General features: G+C 42.0%; 3 protein-coding genes across 5 annotated transcripts in view; 1 reads left to right on the plus strand and 2 right to left on the minus strand.

Moving 5' to 3' along the window:
• Positions 1-498: 498 nt before the first annotated feature.
• Positions 499-1,370, minus strand: LOC144894601 (uncharacterized). Its single transcript, XM_078787991.1, has 2 exons — positions 1,152-1,370; positions 499-954 (listed from the first exon to the last, which is right to left on the minus strand). Exons 1-2 carry the CDS (start codon positions 1,288-1,290, stop codon positions 707-709), a joined length of 387 nt encoding a protein of 128 aa, XP_078644117.1. The 5' UTR covers positions 1,291-1,370; the 3' UTR covers positions 499-706.
• A 3,201-nt stretch (positions 1,371-4,571) lies between these two features.
• cldn2 (claudin 2) lies at positions 4,572-7,663 on the minus strand. The gene is made up of 2 exons (XM_058087295.2): positions 7,220-7,663; positions 4,572-5,561 (listed from the first exon to the last, which is right to left on the minus strand). The coding sequence occupies exon 2, from the start codon at positions 5,543-5,545 to the stop codon at positions 4,724-4,726; it is 822 nt and encodes a 273-aa protein (XP_057943278.2). The 5' UTR covers positions 5,546-5,561; positions 7,220-7,663; the 3' UTR covers positions 4,572-4,723.
• Positions 7,664-11,496: 3,833 nt separating this feature from the next.
• The window catches only part of clip2 (CAP-GLY domain containing linker protein 2), a 49,658-nt gene continuing 39,468 nt past the window's right edge, over positions 11,497-21,686 (plus strand). For 2 of the 3 annotated variants that reach the window (XR_009132169.2, XM_058088321.2), the window contains exons 1-2: positions 11,497-12,304; positions 15,686-15,916. Coding sequence is in view for 2 of the 3 variants with exons in the window: in XM_058088321.2 (XP_057944304.2) it covers positions 15,796-15,916 (121 nt within the window). In the remaining variant the exon portion in view is untranslated. The remainder of the gene's footprint in view (positions 12,305-15,685; positions 15,917-21,686) is intronic. The other variant, XM_058088322.2, reaches the window with a different exon arrangement.

A 21,686-nucleotide genomic window follows, 5' to 3' on the forward strand; every position in this document is an offset into this window, starting at 1 on the left:
CAAATTGCAGTGAGGACATCCTAGACTAGCTTATGGTGATGTGTGTGTATAGATGTGCAAGTGTGAAGTATAGTATGTGCCTGTAGGTAATGTAAGCATATATACATTTAAATATATGCTTAAATTGCACATGGGCATATTATAATCTAGTCCTCCTGATCTGACTGGTGAAGGTGTAATGTTGGTGTATGCATGTGTGAGATATGCGTGTGTGTAAGTGGCAGTGTTGTAGGATTATGTGTCAGATGTACAGTACGAGCCACCTGTGTGCATGCATGTGTGTCTTTATGTACAATGTTTGTATTTGCCGGTTTGTGATTATGTGAGTGTGTGTGAACTGTATTGACATGCTGGTGCAGAAAAAAGAGGGGAAAGACAGTGAGAAAGTGTGCGAGACAGGGAGGGAAAGAATGAGGTGACATGCAAGGGAGAGAAATGGGGGGAATTTGAAAGCAGGGTGCAGGCGTTAACAATGGGTTAGCGTTATGATATATGAACCTTCATCATGTTGGTGTGAAAAAGTAGGATGTTACCTTACCTTACCAAGCATATTCAGTTACCATGTTAGAATGATTAATACAGCCACGGTGTAATTTCACGGTCGCGGTATAGCTGTCCATTAACAAAGAGTTTGTCCACTGTGATGACAGCTCGGCACCCCTCGTTGATGAACTTTTTTCGGATAGGAAACAGGCGACGGTGTCTGTCAAGGATCTCCCTTGGAAACTGGTCGTTCACGCTGAAGTCCGTCCCCTTTCACCTGCTCCTTCTGCTTGAAGTGTTCAAATTTTGCCACGATGGGTCTCTGCCTTCTATTTTCTGGCTTCTTGGCTCCCAGGCGATGGAAGCGATGGAAGGTGATGTTCCTGATGATGTCGGCTGGAAGCTTGAGCCGTTGCGCCATGAAGGCCCTTACGGATTCTTCCGGGTCTTCCTCAGATTTCTCCGGAATTCCTGCAAAGACAAGGTTGTCCCTCTTTGAGCCTGAAGGTCCAAGATCGTTTCCTTCATGGACTCATTTTCCTAGTGGAGTTGTGAAACTCCATCTGTGAGGGACTTCACCGACTCCCGCAGGGTAGCACCAAGGAGATTACTTGTTTCTGGCTGAAGTCCAGAGACTCACGGATGGCCTGGAATTCTTTATGGAGTACCTCGACAAGAGCCAGTCGGCCGTCCAAGCAAATCCGCCTCTTGTCGATGGAATCGAGGATGTCCTTGATGTCTGTGCCTCCCAAGGGAGTCCTCAGCACGGCTGCACTTGGAGTTGGGCGTCTTGGGTGACTTGCCCATGACAATCCGATGAAAGCACCCGTCGATGTACTCCTCCAGATCTTCCAGGTTTGTCTTTGTGAGCTGTAACCTTCCCAGCAGTTTAACATGTTGGTTTATATCTACAAATACTTTGCGGATGTTTAAATAGTTACGATTGTTTGGGAGTGCTATGTTCCGCTTGTCTGACTTGCGCGCGCCACATACCCTCTCGCAAGATTACAGCATCACGCACAGTTAGGAAATGAAGAGCTTGCAACCAAAAGGCGCTAAATCCAATTTTCACTAAGTTGCATGTTTTTCATGAGTTTAATATACCTCTGTCATGTGTATCCAAATCACATATTTTGGTCTTGAAATCATTTTTAAAAATATGAAAAAAAGTGATGTGAAATGTATGTTTTCAAGCAAAAGGCGCTATTTCCATTTCAGATTTCAACCAAAAGGAGCTAAATCCCTTTCTTTATTCTTTATTCTGATTGGCCCAAGTTTCTCATCTATTGATAATCTGACCAATCAGAGAGAAGAATACAATTGGCACTGCACATACAGAAAGCCAGTATCAGTGCGCATCCTGTTTTGTTTGTGTACATTAAGTACACGTATGATAGTTACAGTATGTTATGCAATTCAGGAGAACACAAATTGTGTTTTTACAGTATTCTGTAACATGGAAGTTTTTTTTACGCCATAAAAGGCATGTCTCTACCTTGACACCTCCAACTTTCATGAGAAACATTATTTTACTTGTACTAAAAAACATACAATGTAAAGAGTTTGTAATGAGATGATTTTTGTCACTGTCACCTTCATGGTGCAGTCAAATATGAGCACTGCTTTTAATAAAATATTTATTATTGTCTGCAAATTGTTATTTTTCATGTGGGTATGATTGGGTATGTTGAGTTGTGTTAAAGCTGATCATCATGGAATGTGGATGATGTGTGCTATAATATCTTAACAAAATTTTATCAGTAACAGTGTACTAGTGGTAGGTTATAACATTTTGTTTCTGTAATGTGTGAAGGTGAACGAGTGCATGTGTGTGTGTGGGGGGGTGTATTGTATGTTGAGAATGGCTTCTGTGTTGTAATTATTTTATTAGCATAGCACATTAAAGCACTTACATTCTTTTACAACAATGCCATTGAAGAAGTTAAAGGTGACTTCAAATTCATTTCAGCCAAAAGGCGCTAAATCCGGAAAAAAAATTAGTTAAAAAAATTATATAAAATACATGGTGTGTGCAGGATTTTTATAGCATGCATTTTTACGACCTATATTGATAGCTCTTTCATTTGCAATATAGACTTGATGACCAAATAGATTGATATGTGCGTAATTAAAAATCATTGATTTTCTTGAAATCAGTCAAAATGGATTTAGCGCCTTTTGGTTGCAAGCTCTTCAAATACAGCTATTCAAAGGATGCGCTATCTCCTTCCCAGAGCACCTAATGTGTCTATCTAATTGTGTCATGTATGTGTTTTTATACTACATGTGATTTTAAAATATGTAGTAATGCGCATGAAATATGATTAAAACGGCCCTCTGTCTAGCTGCCCCATCAATAACATGTCTGTAATCCACGACTGTATAAGTTTGAGACCCAGCAGTTGAGAAGCATTGCTTTGTCATGTACTTATTCTTTTGTACACTAGATGGCGGTGTTTTAAGGTTAGTGTGGCATACTTGGTCGTTGGTAATGTTCTCCAGGTCCGACTAGTCTTAATGCAGATATCCTTTTGACCTCACTTCCTGGTGTTTGGGGAATTTAGCTTATGGTTCGTTGTTCCAGATCATGATTTGATTCTAATACGGTTTTGGTAGTGTCCTGGTAAACAAGCACATTCGGGTTGTTTAGGCTGAAATAAGCTATGAAAAGAAATGTTAAAAAAATGAGTATCTCTTGTCAATTTTCATTTTGTAAAATATTGTAAATCTTTTGTGACCCCTAGTGTAGTTACTAGATAGTCTGACAGTCTTGCTGAGTCAACACATATTGTACAGGTCGATTGGGTTTTGTTTGCTAAAGTTTGTTTTTCCTCTGTTTCTGTTTGCATTCAGTTCAGGCCGTCAATCCTTGTGAAAACGATTGAAGAGTTTGCCCGGATGTCACCCGCTTCTCTTTAGATTTGTATTTTTATCCTTTTAAGTGGTAAATGACCACTTTATGATTGACAGTCTTGCATGATACCATAATAGCTCATGCATGAGCACATGTGCAGCGACATAGATGTGTCATATAATCACTATAATGTGTTTGTTCCTACCGCTATTTAATAGTGATAACTGCATAATAAAGATGAATAGAGAAGACTATTAATAATTCACCTGTGAATATTCATGTGAATATGCAACATAGACATGGTATAATTGATGTAACGTTATCATGTGTGTGTTTGTGTATATATATATGTGTGTATATATGTATATATAAATAGTCAGCTCAACAATGAAGACACGGCGGCAAGACTTGGACCAAAGGACGCAGGTTCATTCATTCATTCATTTTCTACCGCTTTTTCCTCACGAGGGTCGCGGGGGGTGCTGGAGCCTATCCCAGCTGTCTTCGGGCGAGAGGCAGGGTACACCCTGGACTGGTGGCCAGCCAATCACAGGGCACATATAGACAAACAACCATTCCCACTCACATTCATACCTATGGACAATTTGGAGTGGCCAATTAACCTAGCATGTTTTTGGAATGTGGGAGGAAACCGGAGTACCCGGAGAAAACCCACCCGTGCACGGGGAGAACATGCAAACTCCACACAGAGATGGCCGAGGGTGGGAATTGAACCCTGGTCTCCTAGCTGTGAGGTCTGCGCGCTAACCACTAGACGCAGGTTGATCAATGCAATTTCAGGTGGGAAGGTGAGCCTCTGGTTTAGGTCCACCCACATTTCCCAATCCCAGGCTGCGTTCAGTGATGTGGAGATGGCTTGGCTCCCTTTATCCCCTTCTTGGATTAATGTTATCTTTCATGGGAAGGCAGTGTGGGCATTTAGCGGTATGGTGTTAGTGGTTATCCTTTTGGTTATCGGAAGACCCGTGCCACAGCCATGCTGAAGTGATCACACCTTTGAAGCGAGATTCCCTTCTCTTACAGTAGAAATAGAAAGGACTAAAAATGATCTACAAAGTCGAGGCCTGCAAGGGCTCACACACAAGCCCATGCACAGCCATCAATGATAATCACCACCTTGCGTAACAGAAAATAGAAAACACTAGAAATAATGTACCCAACAAGATGTTCGCTCAAGCAGGAACACATCCACAATGTAGACCTGTCAAATGGATCACTCTTGTAATGTTCTTCAAAGAGGCCAAAATGTATTTATTACATAAATCATACAGTCTCAAAATGTTTCAATTTCAACATTTTTCAAGTAGTCACTTTTGGGTGAGGTGGGGTGCAGCCATAGCCAAGAAGAAAAAATTCCCGATGTCCTCAAACATATCCTGTGACATCATACCCTGCAGCTGTGGGCTTCTTGGTCTTGTGGACTCCACGCCCACTTGTGTGTGAGCTTTCGCTGCCACTTCGGACCAGTTTTTGCCCCCTACTGGCTGAACACAGGCGTCCCATCTGAAGAGGGAGATTTTGGGAGGGCTGCGAGTTGTTGCGCACTCCGGGGGCCAGCATGGTGCCGCCCCCAATGGGGTAAGGGTAGCCACCGCCCCTCCTTCTGCGGCCACTCTCCTGCTCCTCACAGCAGGAGGTGCTTAGCATGCCGCCACCTAGCATGGAGAGCAGCGCTGAGGCCAGTCCCAGGTAGAGGCTCTCACCCAGCTCAAACTTCATACTGGTGGGCATTGTCGGACTGTAGAAAGTCTGGATCACCTCATGTGTGGTCCATGACAGGGGGATGAGTGCCAGGAAGCCTGCAATAAGGAAGAGGCAACCCCCGGTCCCAGCCACTCGACTCTTTGCCGCCCCGGAGTCCTCAAGGCAGACGGTGCACTGCATCCCCAAAGTTGAAATGACGACACCCAGCATAGACAGCACCAAGGAGATGACCATGAGGGCACGTGACGCCTGCAGGTCAGCCGTCAGCGCAAGGATGGAGTTGTAGGTCTCGCACTGGAAGGCCCCTGTGCTCTGGTAGACACACTCCATCCAGAGGCCCTTCATGCTGGCCACAGCCGTCACGATGTTGGAGCCGATGTGTGCAGAAATCTGCCAATAGGGGAGCACTGTGGCCACAAGGGTGCCCAGCATCCCCACCAGGCCCAGGAAGAAGCCCATCAGCTCTAGCGCTGCCGACGCCATGGCTACCTCTGTTGGGCTTCACAAGGAATAGAAAATTAGTTGTTGTGGTCTGGTTGTGTAGTTTTTCAATTTGTACATATATGAAACTCCAACTAACTCACTCTACATCACCCTCACTCACTCTTCTTACGTACATAATCTTGGCATTTTCCTCGACAGCACCCTTTTCTTTTACCACCACAATACCCAGATAAGCCAAACTGCTTTCTTCCACCCAAAAAACATTGCCCATCTTCACCCTCCCCTCTCTTTTTCTGCCGCTGAAACCCTCATTCAAGCTACCAGACTGGGTTTCTTGCTTTATAGTATATACTCCTGGGGAAAATTTTAAAACCAGCTGAAAATATTACAATAACTTACATTTTGCACAGTTGGATTTTACAGAGCTTGGAATCTGTTTGGGCATCTCTGTGTGGAGTTTGCATGTTCTCCTTGTGCGTGTGTGGGTTTTCTTTAGTTTCCTCTCACATTCCAAAACCATTTAATTAATGGTTAATTGGAGACTCTAAATTGTCCATAGGTATGAATGTGAGTGTGAATGGTTGTTTGTCTATATGTGCCCTGTCATTGGCTGGCAACCAGTCCAGGGTGTACCCCTGCTCTCACCCAAAGACAACTGGGATAGGCTTCATCATACCCGTGACCCTGCTCAGGATAAGCGATGTAGAAAATGGATGGATGGATCTCAGGGAGCTTCCAAGTACAGCTTAAAACCAGGTATGTAAAACAAATACATTTTGACTCAGCCATTTATTACAAATAAGCATTGAATTAAAATTTGCATGCTAACTATTTCAAACATGATTGATGGTGCACAGGCTACTAAGATTAACACACTCGGCTGGAACAAGCGCTGAGAGTATTCAATTACATGTTGCACAGCAATCAGCTGAACAACACTCACTACACATATACGTATGAAATTGTTTCCAGTAGTAAGAAGTTGTGGATAGAACCAGAAGCATGCCTGTCCATTGAGTGGACAACAGAGTGTACAAAAGGTGTGTGCTCTGTGGGCTGGGCGCTTCCTGGATCGTCCATTGATGAGAATGGACAGACATTTGCTGTTACTGTTAGCAAATGTACGACGATGACAAACACTGTCCCGCCAATGATAAGATCCAGTTTGCATGTTGTACCTATCCAACCAATCAATTCAATCAATTAAAATATACACAATTAACAAAATAAATGGCAAACAAGAAAAGTAAATGAAGATGAAATGAGAAGCTAGGACTAGGGGGTTCCTACAAGAAATTGGTTGAGATGGTTCTACAGCTCGTTTTATCTGAGATTGAGGGTAAAGAAAGCTAAGTTGTGAAATACAGTCCTTCAGGAGTGACACGTCTCTTTTATGTCTTCATTGTTTTACAGTTAATAATAATTTCAATCACTTTGATTTGAACACATGAATTGAGATTTTTCATGTGTAACTTATGTATTGGTCATTTTCATTTGTTTGTTTGACTTTTCCCTGATTACGGGGTCGCCACAGCGGATCTTTTTGCTCCACATACTGATCTTTGGCTTGAGCCCTTTATAGTCCGGATGCCCTTCCTGACGAATACCGATGGTGCTTACTAGTGAAGATTCCCGAGAACCCAAGGCGGCCGCTCCAAAGTCCAGAACGCTAACCACTACAACTCGGCGGGATCATTGGTCAATTTGACTTACTGTGTATTATTCACGTCGCCTTGCTTCCTCGCTGCTGCGGATGAGATGAAGACAACTGTTGTTTCTGATGATGTTGATCCTGCTTCCGTCTCAGTTTCCTGAGGATTTTAACATGTTTGCCTGCCAAAAGTCCCTTTAGCAGCAGGTTGCATTGCAAAACAAAGAAACAACATATTCACGTCCTGTGTTCTTGCACATCATGGACATCATGTCATGATCAGATGCTCACCACCGTCCGGGCCATCACTGCCTGTCAAAGACACACACTCCCTGCTTGACAGTGCAGTTAATCATTCTCTTTGACTCCCTAAAAACAACAAAAAACTGACCTTTGACACACCATCGAGACAGAAAACAAAATGGGTGTACATTCCACCTGAGATTGTGCTTTTCCATTCTTTGTATTCCCCTGGTCTCACATGGCAGGCTGATGGGATTAAAGTGGCGTAATCCAGCCACTTCCTGTGAGAAGCAGCCTGCCTGGCGAGGGCCACCGGCCACACATTGAAGAAAAAAACAAAACAAAACACAGAGTTCTTTATTGTAAAAAACACAGAGGGACATTATCCGCTCATGCCGCATGTTACTCTGGCAACAAGGAGAGGAAAATGATTGGCACAATCACAAGGCCCAAGGTACAATTCTCGTCAGTCACTTGTGTGGGACAGAAGCCAAGGAACAGCAGCTGGGGACCTGTTTATCCATGCATCTTCTATCCTCATTAGGGTCCCGGGGATGTTGGAGCCTATCCCAGCTGACTTCAGCGTACACCCTGGACTGGTGGCCAGCCAATCACAGGGCACATAGACAAACAACCATTCACACTCACATTCATACCTATGGGCAATTTGGAGTGGCCAATTAACGTCAACTAACGTTCATGTTTTTGGAAAGGTTTAATTGATTTATTGGGGGTTCTGGAGGAACATCATGACCTTAGCCAGGTCATCGGTAAAGATTTTTACCAAACTCAACCTCCGCAACACTATAAAAGAGGGAGAAATGTCGGGTGGCACGCTAGCAAGATGGACGTGTAAGTGTGAGCTCCCCACCATCGGCGTTCAAAAGTACCTCCAATAATTTAAATTGGCACTATAGTTGCTTTTACTCGCTTTTACAGAAGCTAGTGGGGCTCGCTATGAGCCGATGCTCCGGGGTCTTGCACTGCTCACACGGGAGTTTAAAAACTTGAAAGACACCTTGAGCCAGCGGCTCTGTGACATGGAAAGCGGGCTTAAGAAAGCAATGAAGGAAGACCTCGCAAATTTTAAAAACGAGGTAACATGCTGCTAGCCGAGAGGAAGGAGAAAGACGGCCTGCGGAATAAAATTGTTGAGCTGGAGAGCCGGTTGCAGAGAAACAACTCCCAATAAGATGCTAGAATTGATTACTTTTTCAACTTAAAAAGTGATTTACATCGAATACAAGAATGTGAAACTGGAGTAGCACATGTGTCAGATCACTGTGAGATTCATTTAACTGTTGACCGACACCAGACAAGAAAAACACATTATGGAGACTAAATGTGGGATGCCTAAATAATAAAACGGAAGAAGCTGGGAGAGACCTGGAGGATAATGATAATGGGGATATGAACCCAAATATTTTGTGGGATGCCCTTAAGGCAGTTGTGAGGGGAAAATACATAGCTAAAACAGCAGCCCTCAAAAAGGAAAAAGAGAAAGAATATAAGGAGGGAAGGGAAAGGCTACTCATAACCAAACAACAGTATAAGATTACCCAGGATTCTGGGCTGCTTCCAAAGATTCAGGAATATAAGAAAAACTTGGATAAAATGTCTACTATGGAAGTAGAAAAGAAATTGAGATTCCTAAAGCAATCTTATTATGAGGCTGGACCTAGAGCAACAAAACTACTGGCTAGGAGATTTAAGAAACAAATAGCGGAGAGGATAATTTATAAAATTAGAGACCCTAAAAGAGATTAAAAATATTTTTTATAAGTACTATAATGATCTTTATAGTCAACCCCCGTTAGCAAACATTGATCAAATGAGATCCTTTTTGGAAACACTAGATTTACCTGCAATTGGGATAAAACAGATTGACCTTTTAACAGCACCTGTTTCTAAATTGGAAATAGAGAAGGCCATTAGGAAACTTAAACCAAATAAGTCCCCCGGTAGTGATGGCTTGCCGTCCGAATGGTGCAAGAAATTTGAGACGCAGCTTGTTCCATTGTTACAGTCCTCCTTTAACTATACACTGGAGCACGGTGTACTCCCACCGTCGTGGAACGAGGCCTTGATTTCAGTCATTTCCAAGGGAAAGGACGATCAGACCTGCTCAGGATATAGACCCATCTCAGTGCTAAATGTTGATTATAAACTGTATACGTCAACCTTAGCAAAGAGATATGAACAAATTATGAATGACCTCATAGACGAGGACCAAACAGGCTTTATCAAGGGGCGCCAAACTCATGACAGCATTAGGAGAACACTACACATTATTGACCAAGCAATGTCAAGCATCATAATATTAAAGCTGCATTAATAAGACTGGATGCAGAAAAGGCATTCGATAGTGTGAATTGGGCCTTCCTTTTCCAAGTGCTCAAGATATTTGGATTAAATGAGAAGTCACGCATCACATGCATCACATGCATTAAAACATTGTACCAAAAAACAACTGCACAAATAAAAATAAATGGTAGCCTAACTGAGAGCATAGCACTTCAGAGGTCTACCAGACAGTGATGCTGCCTGTCACCAAGCCTCTTTGCAATTTTTATTGAACCCCTGGCACCGCTAATTAGACAAAGCACAGAATGAACTGGAATATGGATTGATGGTGAAGAACATATTTTGGACTTTTTGCTATCTGGGGGACCCAGATCAGAGCCTGCCAAAACTGATAAACCATTTGGGAATGTTTGGTTTTTACTCAGGATATAAACTTAATCTAAAAGAAACACAAATCTTAACATTACAAATCTGCTATGCAGAGCCCCCATTGACTGCTGCTTGGCGCAGTGGGGGCCTGCTTTGCAGTGCATGCCCATAATAATAGCTAAACATTTTCAGGAATATTAAAATGGGTATCTCTGCTATACAGAGCCCACTTTGACTCCCGCTTGGCACCTGTCAGTGGGGGCCTGCAATGCAGTGCATGCCCATAATAACCCAAATATTCGACACAGTTGCATTGTTAACTCAAAAGAGGACCTCTCCCAATAGCTCCCCTATTTCAGCAGACGAGTTTATATAATTTCTTACAAATAAAATTGAGCTCATTTGGAAGAAAATTAAGGACGCCCTGCCTCCAGTTCGGTTAAACTTGTCCGCAGCCAAGACTACTGTTGCCATTACTTCTATTCTTCGTCCTACCAGCTTCTCGTATTATGAGGAAGTATCTCTTGGTGGGTTTCCAAAACTTGTTAGTGCAGCAAAACAGACATGCCTGCTTGCCTCGATTACTGTAATGTGCTGCTTTCTGGTCAGGTGTGCCACATGCCACCAGGGGGCGTCTTATGTGTGTGTGTGTGTGGGGGGAGGGGGGGATACTGTCATGTTTCATGTATCATGTCATGTCATGTATGTGTGTGTATATATTTGCAGCCCTTAATTCTAATTTCATTTAATTAAACTACTGTTGTTGGTGTGCTATACCATGTGTATTGATTAGGTGCTTTTTTTTCATAGGACAGTTCAGTAAAACAAATGACATTTAACCTGCAGAAAATAAAAGTAATATTTTCAACCAAGATTCACTGAAATGCAGATGAATTCTCTCAGTGCAAGAGGAGGTTAACTGCTTCAGAGATGAAATAAGGTATTAAATGAAATTCAACCAAATGTTTGCCGATCAAACAAAAATCCAAATGGTCCCACACAGTGGTACACTTTATTTGCATTCAGTCTCTGTGTCACAGTGAATTAAATGGAAGAATTGTGCTTCAAAACATGTCTTATTGCCGAGACTCTACACCCCATGACAGAAGTCTGACTCGATTTCTTATCAACACCGGTTTTGGCGCCTCAATGACTTTATCAGTCACGTGACTTTTTCTTAAAGCGATACGCGCAACACGGTCTTCGTTCGCCTCTTAGCCTCTTTGAGCTGACAGATGCGCCTATGTGTCAATACTCGCGGAACCGGTGTTGTACCGGACCCATCATAATAATTGTCGTTCAAGTTAACGTTCAAAGAGTATGCACAAATGTTTACGTTAAGAATTATTTTCGTCAAAGCCGTTGCTATCAGGCAAACATTAATGAACATGGTACACCATAATATTAAACAATATACATTATAAATAAACAGTATATATTATAACCACAATTACATCTGTATTCGTTAAAATTGTTATTTTGGTAAATGCAATGCTGGATGTTCCTGAGTGAGGACTGCACAAGGAAGCGGAAGTTCTGTTAATGTTTCTTGTGCTGCCATTATTAACGCTATTTATATCGGCAAGTTTAACAATGTCCAATTGCGTGGGAGTATAAATGATTTGATATTATCATACAGGAATCTCATGATTTATGTATTTCAGCCGAAAAACAAGGGTAGTTTTAAATCGACAGTTTTTAAACGGAGCGCACCATTAGGGGCTGTTGGAGACTAGTCTACTCATCCGTCCCCCAGGAGGCTCTGCTTCCAAGGCCCCCTTTGTTTCGTTTCGCCGGTGTAAGTAGTGCCTACCCCATCGGATTCACATATGACGAGGAGAACCGAGGGAAGGCTGAAGAAATGACAGCTTGAGAGGGTAATACAAAACTGGAAAACCCATTCTGAGGATAATAAGACAAAAGAAAAGTTGTTTGAGGCGTTTGAAGTCGTGGGGGAAATGTCGGACAATCGGATTTCTGGTGGACACTAAAACACCACCCACAGACGATTCAGTGTTTTTGTTCCATGCGGTGGATTAAACGGAACTGGAAGCTACGTGCTAAAGCAGCATTGGTCCGTCACTTTACTGACACCGCCTGAAGGATCCACGGCACGCGGACTCTCCCTTTCTGATCCCCGCCAGCATCCATATTTGCATCCCAGGGAGTGGCAGCCTGCTAATTCTCCCGTCCTTGTCGGGATTTTTGCACACCCTTTCGGACGCTTCAGCGTGAGTATTTGCCTGTGTGATTGTTGAATGAGAGGTAGGGAGTCTTTTTTTGGTTTTTGCTTCTTTAGCGTTGATGTAGCCGCAGTCGCCACAACAATAGAGCAAACTAGATGCATTTGGTGGAGGTGCGCATTATCATCCCTTCACACTCCTCCAGCCTCCAGACTCCACCACTCTGCAGGCTCAGGCCTTAAATATGCACATGCACTACATTTGTAACAAATCCGTGACCTATTTGATACCTCTTAATATGCATAAACAATCATGTGATGATGAAGTAGTCAAGAACTGACGAGACGCAATCTAGTTTAAAGCCTGACGATAGATGGTATGGTTGTTTATTCTGGGTTGAACTGCATTACATCTTCTACAGGACATTAAGAACAACAGCACAAGCCCTCTCAAAAAAATGCTTTTAGTGGGATAACAGACCTCAATGTTGTCTTTATGACACCCTATTAGAGTTATTTACCAATATGTTCATTATTATGGTTGTAAATGGGGTATCAAATCAATGTATCAAACGTTAGTCGATGATGGCAAACAAGACATCCGACAAGCATACTTTTAACTTACTTAAAATGGGACACTTTTAAGCTTACTTCAAAATCAACCATTCAAGAATGTTAAACTAAAAAGAATAAAGCAAAAAAAACACCCTCACATCAGAAGAAAAAAGTTGATAAAAGAACAAAAGAAAAGGTTGTAATATCTTAAATCTATACCTGTAGTAAGACCATTTATAGAATAATTATTATTGCAAGTTTATTCTAGTAAACCATTAAGCAACATAATTAATTCTTGTAATGTCATTTTTCCTCATTTGGTGTCTTACCTTTATACTTGGCTTATTCCAACCAAATTTGATTTTGTTGTTCTGAGACTTTATTCATGTGTTATTATGATTCTGCTTAACTTCAGGGCTTAAAGTATTCCTGCACCGTGCTGGCGTTTCAATATGACCAATGAAAAAATCCCCAGACCCGGATCCAGACAAACACAAACTCATTGTAGCCATGGGGTAGGGCTCTGAATGCAGCTATTGACAAGCCCCTCCCCCCAAACCGCTACTGTCCAAACCTACATTATGCTGCATTCAAGACAACTCGGGGAAAGGTGTATGTTTTTGTGTGCTGTGCTCCAAGAAGCTAGTGTAAAGAAGCTAGTGTATGCTATAGGGGTGGAGCCGACTTTTTTTTTTTTTTTTTTTACAAAAAAATGACTTTTTTTTTACAAATAATTTATTCAAACAAATACTTTTAAAATGTTTGTATTCGGGAACAATTAAAACATATCAGAAAGCTGTGTTTCTTCGTGAGACCGCAGTGCATGCCCAGATCAGCCAATGAGTGACTGGTGTTCAGCAGTCGGGGGTGGAGGCAGAGCATTCTGCCTGCCCCTCACAAGTCGCTGCGGTGGAGGAGGAGGCTGAACTTATGATTATATTATTATTAGATTATCCGTATTTTGCTTTGTAAACATACTACATTTGACCTCAACTGGGTTTCATATGCTGTTTTCAACTATCAGTAATAGCGGACTCACCAGGAGATTATTCCCTCGCGCTGTATTCAGTTGCTATTTACTTCTGCGGTTGGGCTCTCCTGTTGCCTCTGTTAGCATTAGCTTGCTAATGATAAGGCTGTTGACACAGGCTGTGTAACGTTCACATTGGCTTTAAATGGTTATGTAAGTCAGGCTTGGGAACTTGTGTAGAATTGTATGCACTTCTGGGTGGTATTTGGTACTTTTTAACTTAGTGTATGTGTGTGTGGGGGGGGTCATGTTCATAATGATATTTTGAAGAAACATGTTTGCTGTTTCAGCTGTTTTGAGCAACACTCAATTTATCGGCACAGAACGAAGAAAAGGTGTGCTTCTCCTAGTTACATATAAAGGAAATATCACAAACATGACAATCCATCAGTGTTTTTGTTCCTAAGTATACTTTACTATAGATAGATTGCACAAGTCTGTATTCCATTGTTGCAAAAGCATTCACACCAAGGCATCAAGTCATAGTCAGCACTTGGTTGTAGCTCCTTTGGCAACAATACAAGCTTCCAATCGCTTTGGATAGCCAGAAATGAGTTTTGCCCACTCCCCTTTGCAATATCACTCCAGCTGAGTCAGGTTCCTTGGTGATCTTTGGTGGACGACAATCTTCACATCCTGCCACAGGGGTTGAGATCCAGGCTCTGACTTGGCCAATCTGGAAGCTTCACTTTCTTCTTCCTGACCCATTCTTGTGTCACTTGAGCTGTGTGTTTTGATCATTTTCCTGCTGAAGGATAAACCTCCTTTCAAGGTTCAGGCTTATTGCAGACACAAAGAGGTTCTTCTCCAGGATGTCAGTGTATTCTACACTATTCATAGTCCCTTGTACATGGACAAGCTCACCAGGACCAGAGGAAGAGAAACTGCCCCATAGCATTATGTTCCCACCTCCATGTTTCAAGGTAGGGATGGTTATGAGCGCATCATCAGCTGTGTTGGCTTTGCACCAAACATACTTCCTGGTCTATGTTTGCCAAAAAGTTCAATTGTTGTTTCATCTGACCAGATCACTCTTTCCCACATTACTTCAAATAAGCCTTCAGATGTATGTCTTTTTCTTTGCAAAACGTCCATGAAGATCTTTCTTGTGTAAAGTGTGGGCTATATGGACTTGTGTACATCAGTCCCAGCAAACTGGAGAGACTGCTTCAGGCCTTCAAGAGTTAAAGAGAGGTTTTCTCTTGCTTCCCTGAACAGTTTCTCTTGCCTTTTGCCGTGATCTTGGAGGGGTGCCCTGTTCTTCGGAGGTTGTCAGTGGCACCATGACGCTTCCACTTCTGGACAAGTGATGCTACAGTACCTTGTGGCACATTGACGGCACCCATGATAGCTGCATAGCTTTGTCCATGTCTATGCTTCTCTAGAACTTTCTTTGTGAGGTCTTCTGACAGCTCCTTTGACTTTATGACTGTTGTCTGCTGACAAGCATGGGGTGACTGTAATGAAGTCTATTGGAGTCATAGGTGTGTAAGTGCATGCCTGTGTCACTATGATGCAAGAGTTTTTGCTATGCAATCATTTAACTAAGAAGGACAACTTTGGTGTAAGGGTATGAATACTTTTGCAACAATGAAATCCAGACTTATGCAATCTCTCTATAGTTTATAAAGAGTACTTATGAACAACAACAGTGATGGATTGTCATGTTTGTGCGATTTCTTTCATGTAAACAGGAGAAACACACTTTTCCTTTGTTCTGTAGCAATAAATTGAGTGTTGCTCATGTGTATGAATACTTTTGCAACCCACCTGGAGGTGGCTTTTACTTGTGTTTACTTTGGCTTTTCAACTCTCATTGAAACTTTCCCTCTTTTGTCGCTTTAGGAGTAAAACATGAAGAGAGAAAGCTGCCTCCTCATACTCCTACTTGCCTAGTGCCTGACCCACAAGCCTTCACTACTTCTCAGGTTGCTGGTCATTTACTCTGACACCTGATGATGAACACGCTCAAGTCCAGTGGGCTGAAAATCCCTGGTCGTGCGCCCAAGCATTCCAGTCCGATGGGAAGGACATCGACAGGCGGAACCTCCAGCTCCCCGGTCCCTCCTAAAGACAGTAAGTCATGCCTCTTTCTGTGGGAAGAAGAAAATGGTCTAGTAGTTATTCCTGCCTGTCCCTGGAAGTGGCCTAGACTGTTTGTGTGACTCACCAAAGCACAGCTGTGAGATGACACGATGCAGCCCACAGCAGGGTCAGTACAGTAAAGTCGTGGGAAGAGAAATAATCTGGTAGGGGTGAAACTAAGGCCCTGTCCGCACGGGGACACCCGATGAATTCATTTACAAAAACACCATCATGTAGTCCATCAGACCCAAGAAAATATTGTTCGTTCTTCGTTCAATCAGACATCACTCCACACTCTTTATTGCTCTCTGGTTCTACCATATCTTACTTATTGTGTGAAAATATGGGCTAATAACTACAAAAGCAATCTTTACTCGCTAAATGTACTGCAAAAAAGGCCAGTAAGGATAATTCATAATGCCGCCTACAGAGAACATACTAACTCCTTATTTCTAAAATCACAAATATTTAAACTTGCTGATATAGTATCACTGTATAGTGATATATATACGTATATATCATTATATTGACGGTTACGATGGTACTCATTATGTCCCTGTATGGTCATATCACCTTGTACTTCGGTACGTCACAAAAAACAAACAAAAAAAACCCTTAAATTATATTAGAAAGGCAGGAAGTGAACAAATGTAACAGTTGCTCATTCATTATTTAGTGAAATGTTATTATTGTTATTATTTTCTCTTGGGTATTTATTATATCTCTTGGGCACTTTAACCAAGCAAAAATGTGTTTTTTTGTTTACTCCAAAATGGAAACATTTTCATTAGAATACTTGATGACTAAAATATTTCATAGCTGGAGCCCTTGTATAGGATCCCTTTGTTCTCCTCCGCGGTTGTTCGTTAGCATGTCTTGTTACAACAGATGTCTTCAATACCGCCTGGTTTTCACAGTTTCCCGTTAAGCTAGGCGAGTAGTAGTAGTGTGCTGTGGAAAAGTGGCCAGTGTGATATCACAACAGGAAATACGGTAGGCCTACCACAGCATCTATATTTGGGCCTTTACATTACAAATATTACTGCATGCCTACACCCAAATTAAATATATTGAGTGTGGGTGTTTCTCAAGCTACTTTTCAAAATCATTTCAGTTTCTTGTGGCTTAAATTGCATCATGCTAAAATTCTCTCAGTTGCAGATGAGTTAATCCCTGAACGTTGCATGCAGCCACGCATCTGTTCACGAGCTGCCATCGTGCGAGGAGCTCTTATGGTTTTATAACTGCCCACTGTGTCTTCCGTACGTGTGGGATCTGTTGACATATTAATTCTGTGGTTGTACTAATTGGATGTAGATAAGCAAAATGCATGGCGCCATCTTGAAACACGAGACCTTCATATCATGTCCAGTCTATATCTGCAAAAAAGGTCAGTAAGGATAATTCATAATGCCGCCTACAGAGAACATACTAACTCCTTATTTCTAAAATCACAAATACGTATATAGTATAGTAATATAGTAAGACCCTCAAACAATGCAGCGATGAGCCAATTCAAGAAACAATACAAGGATGAAGAGTCTTGAACCAGTCATGATGTGCTATATATACAGTGCATCCGGAAAGTATTCACAGCGCTTCACTTTTTCTACATTTTGTCATGTTACAGCCTCATTCCAAACTGAATTAAATTAATCTCTTACCTCAAAATTCTACACAAAATACTCCATTATGACAATGTGAAAAAAGGTTTTTTTGGCATGTTTTGAATTTATTAAAAATAGAAAACAAAAAAATCACATTTACATAAGTATTCACAGCCTTTGCCATGAAGCTCAAAATTGAGCTCAGGTGCATCTTTTTTCCACTGATCATCCTTGAGATCTTTCTACAGCTTAATTGGAGTCCACCTGCAGTAAATTCAGTTGATTGGACATGATTTGGAAATATAATAACTGTCTATATAAGGTCCCACAGTTGACTGTGCATGTCAGAGCACAAACACCAAGCATGAAGTCAAAAGAACTGTCTGTAGACTTGCGAGACAGGATTGTCTTGAGGCACAAATCTGGGGAAGGATGCAGAAAAATTTCTGCTGCTTTGAAGGTCCCAATGAGCACAGTGGCCTCCATTATTCGTAAATGGAAGGCGTTTGGAACCACCAGGACTCTTCCTAGAGCTGGCCGGCCTTCTAAACTGAGCAATCGGGGAAGAAGGGCCTTAGTCAGGGAGGTGACCAAGGCCTCGATGGTCACTCTGTCAGAGCTCCAGCGTTCCTCTGTGGAGAGAGGAGAGCCTTCCAGAAGGACAACCATCTCTGCAGCAATCCACCAATCAGGCCTGTATGGTAGAGTGGCCAGACGAAAGCCACTCCTTAGTAAAAGGAACATGGCAGCCCGTCTGGAATTTGCCAAAAAGCACCTGAATGACTCTCTGACCATGAGAAACAAAATTCTCTGGTCTGATGGATTTCGTCTGGCTTTTGATATCGTGCTTAAAAGAAATATTGAATATTGCCCAGCACTAACTTAAAGTATCTTGCTATATTTTGATGACTTAAAACATCACGGGAAAGTCTTTCCTTGACGCATTGATTTCAGGGACCCATTGATTGGAACTAATGCTACTTCCGTCAACAAGGTAAGACGTCTCCTGGCCTTTGCAGAGAATAATGTTGCTGTGTGCTCGGCAGATCAGGCTGTAGTGAAACACACACACAAAACAATTACTTAAAATGTACGCTCTCTTTGGGATGTTGACTGATGGAACATCTGTGTCTTTTAGCAAAGACGTGTGCTCCTTGTTGAGCTGGTAAGTTCAAAATAATCCTCATGTAAAAAGCAAAAAACGATCAAAACATATGAGCATCTTGCTCGGTCTTCTTAGTGATTTTGTCTGGTGTAGGTTTTTATTTATTTATTAATATTTTGTTGTTTTTTGCATTAAAAAAAAGAACCCAAAGCACAACAACAGACAAGCAAACAAAAGACGTACACACCAATACAAGTCACACAACTCCACTTGTTGTAGGTGACTGTAGGTGACTCCCATTGCTTAATGTAGTCCAGTAAAGGTTTCCACATATCTTAAAAGTCCCAAGTCCTACCCAGAGTGACGCAAGTCAGCTTTTCCAATATGACATAGCTTGTCACTTCTTTTATAAGCTGAGAGCTGGTGTCTCCTCTGTGTCAGTCTGTCCTGTTGTTATTTTGGTAGCTCTTGGTAGAACCCTTGACATCTTGGTGTCACTCACAACGCTTATAGCGAGCCGTTACGTATAGCAAGGACTATAGTAAGCATAATCAGTATTCGTCAGGAGGAGCATCCGGAATATAAAGGGCTCAAGCCAAAAATCAGTATGCGGATCAAAAAGATCAGCTGTGGCCACTCCGTAATCAGGAAAAAGACGAAAGAAATAAACAACCTCTCCATCTTTGCTGTCTGCAAATATAACTAGTGGATTTCAAACAAAAAGTGCTTATTGCAAATAACAAAGGCCGGAGACAAAGGTGTCAGTTGCCAAAAGTTGCTAATTGGGTCGGCGGGTGAAGGATGTGGAGGTTTCATTGTGTGCAGAGGGGGACGAACGGTGGGATTCAGACGGTAGTGGGAGATGGCCAAGCCAATAGTCCATGTGAGAGTGAGGGTGCTTTGGGTCCTTTTGCTTCTTGTTGCCTTGGCAACCTAAATCAGGAAATAGTGCCTTGCGTCCCCTTAAGAGTCAAACTATTCTTGTAATAAGTAAGAGACTTCTACATGCTAACCACTCTTCCACCCTGCCACCTCAATACATGTTCATACAATGTAAAAGCACAAAAAACAATTCTGCAAATCAGTGAGTCCACAAAAGGTGAACCGTGATGTCGCGAGGGAACACTGTATAACGGTATAATAAAATAACATTAAAGAATTAAATGCTATTAATTTCACTGTCAGCACATAAGGGGGAAAAACTTTGAATAGTAAAAGTATATCCAAATAAATAATAATGTTAAAATAAATATTCACATTTATATTCACATATGCACAAACACTACAGATTCGCAAAGAACGGCGGAAAGCTCCACAAAGCATCAGTCATTTGCAAAGAATTCTGTGTTAAGAAGCCGTACAACGGCAGCACGGCAAACATGCAGTCCCCCACAACACGGACAAGTCTACCGCCGCCTCCCCGTCCAGTTCCTGGCCGCACACCGGGGAAAAACCAAGCGAATCAGGTCAGAACAAGTGGATCTTCCGCTGCTTTCAAAATTGACCAGTAGGTATTTGTCCGTTGTCCATTGTTTTACATTTTCTGCTCCTCACTACTGTATTAGCCTACCTTCTAGTGCAGGGGTGCTCACACTTTTTCAGCATGCGAGCTACTTTTAAAATGACCGAGTCAAAATGATCTACCCACTACAAAAATGCAAAACATCTATTTATTTTCAAATGTATTGAGGATTATTTGTACGTACAATGTATGTTGATGTACCTTACATAACCAAATGAGCCAATATTGCAAAACACACATAATTAACTATTAACATTTTTTGTAATTACCTGAGTTTACTTTGATGACTTGCACTGAATTGAATCAGCCAGGGATGCATAGTCCGGACAGTAGCTGCTGATAGCCAGGTTAGCCAGGCAAACGCACTTCGAAAAAGACATTGTGAAAAAGTCCACCTCCCATTCCGTATGGAAGTGATATGTTTTTGCCTTTTTACTTGGTCCAGCTACTTCACTCATTTTAGTGACCATAAACTTTAGTGAGGGCTTAAAATCTGACGCAATTCGCCGACTAGCTTAGCACTTTGCATTGTTGTTTACGCATGAGCGGTGACCTAAAGGTCAAAATTCAGTTGTCATCTGACTGGTTGTCCTGTATGTCAATCAAGTAACGGGGATGGATGATAGGCTGACATCGTAAGTTCTGCTGCACTTAGAGACGTTGTTTGATTTGATTCAAGTGACGGCATTGATGCTAGGATGATATTTTTTTAATGTCACAGGGCTCGACAATAACGATGTACCGATGGCCCGGGGCAAGTTAAAACAAAATTTGGGCAAGTAAATCTAATCAGTGATATTCCCGTCGGGCAAGTGCACTTTGGCATGCCATACTGCCAAGAGTTTTTTTTAAAGCGGTTCTTGTTGGGTGTTGGTAAAACACGGACTGGGTAATTCCGGTGGTAATTTGCAAAGCAATCCTTGCAATGGACCAATCAGAATCGTTTATTTAGACCGCGGTCCGTAATCCACAGTCCGCGTTTTACCCACACCCGTTGTTCGCGATCAACCAATCAGCGATCGTTTGACTACGAAAACATCCATCATGGCGTCGCTGCCAACATCGTCTAATTCTGAAGGAAACAGCAAAAAGTGATGAACCTCTATCGTTGCATGGTTTTTATTTCTAAGGCAGCATGAAAAACAACTTACTGGCCTGTTGCAGACTTAACTAACTAGCTGGGCGCACGGCAACCAAACTTCTCCTTTTTTCCCTCTCGTTCCTCTTCTTTGGTCCCAAAACGCCCGCTCCAAGACCGCGAGCTGAACATGACTGCCCCCCAGCGTCCATGCATGAAACTACAGCCCGGAATACAACACACACGCAACGCTACAGTATTATTTATTTTATTATTTTATTTATTTGAGATTCTCATGTGATGACACAAAAAATTACATGATATCATTATGGCAGTCTTTTCATTTTACATGGGGCAAGTTCGGGCAAGTAGTTCTCACCTTAAGGATTCCCTATGGGCAAGTCATTTTGGTTTTTAATGTAGAGCCCTGTGTCACGCCGCGATCGACC

This window comes from Doryrhamphus excisus, linkage group LG21 (genome assembly GCF_037039965.1).
Source record: "Doryrhamphus excisus strain RoL-2023G ecotype Guam linkage group LG21, RoL_Dexc_Guam_v1.1, whole genome shotgun sequence".
In the NCBI taxonomy this organism is placed as follows: Eukaryota; Metazoa; Chordata; class Actinopteri; order Syngnathiformes; family Syngnathidae; genus Doryrhamphus; species Doryrhamphus excisus.

Excerpts from the sequence above, each read along its gene's own strand:
- cldn2 (XM_058087295.2), bottom strand. The coding sequence starts at position 5,545 with ATGGCGTCGGCAGCGCTAGAGCTGATGGGCTTCTTCCTGGGCCTGGTG.
- LOC144894601 (XM_078787991.1), bottom strand. The coding sequence starts at position 1,290 with ATGGGCAAGTCACCCAAGACGCCCAACTCCAAGTGCAGCCGTGCTGAG. Across the intron at positions 955-1,151 it reads GCCGACTGGCTCTTGTCGAG|GAATTCCGGAGAAATCTGAG; the intron begins GTACTCCATAAA and ends TTGTCTTTGCAG.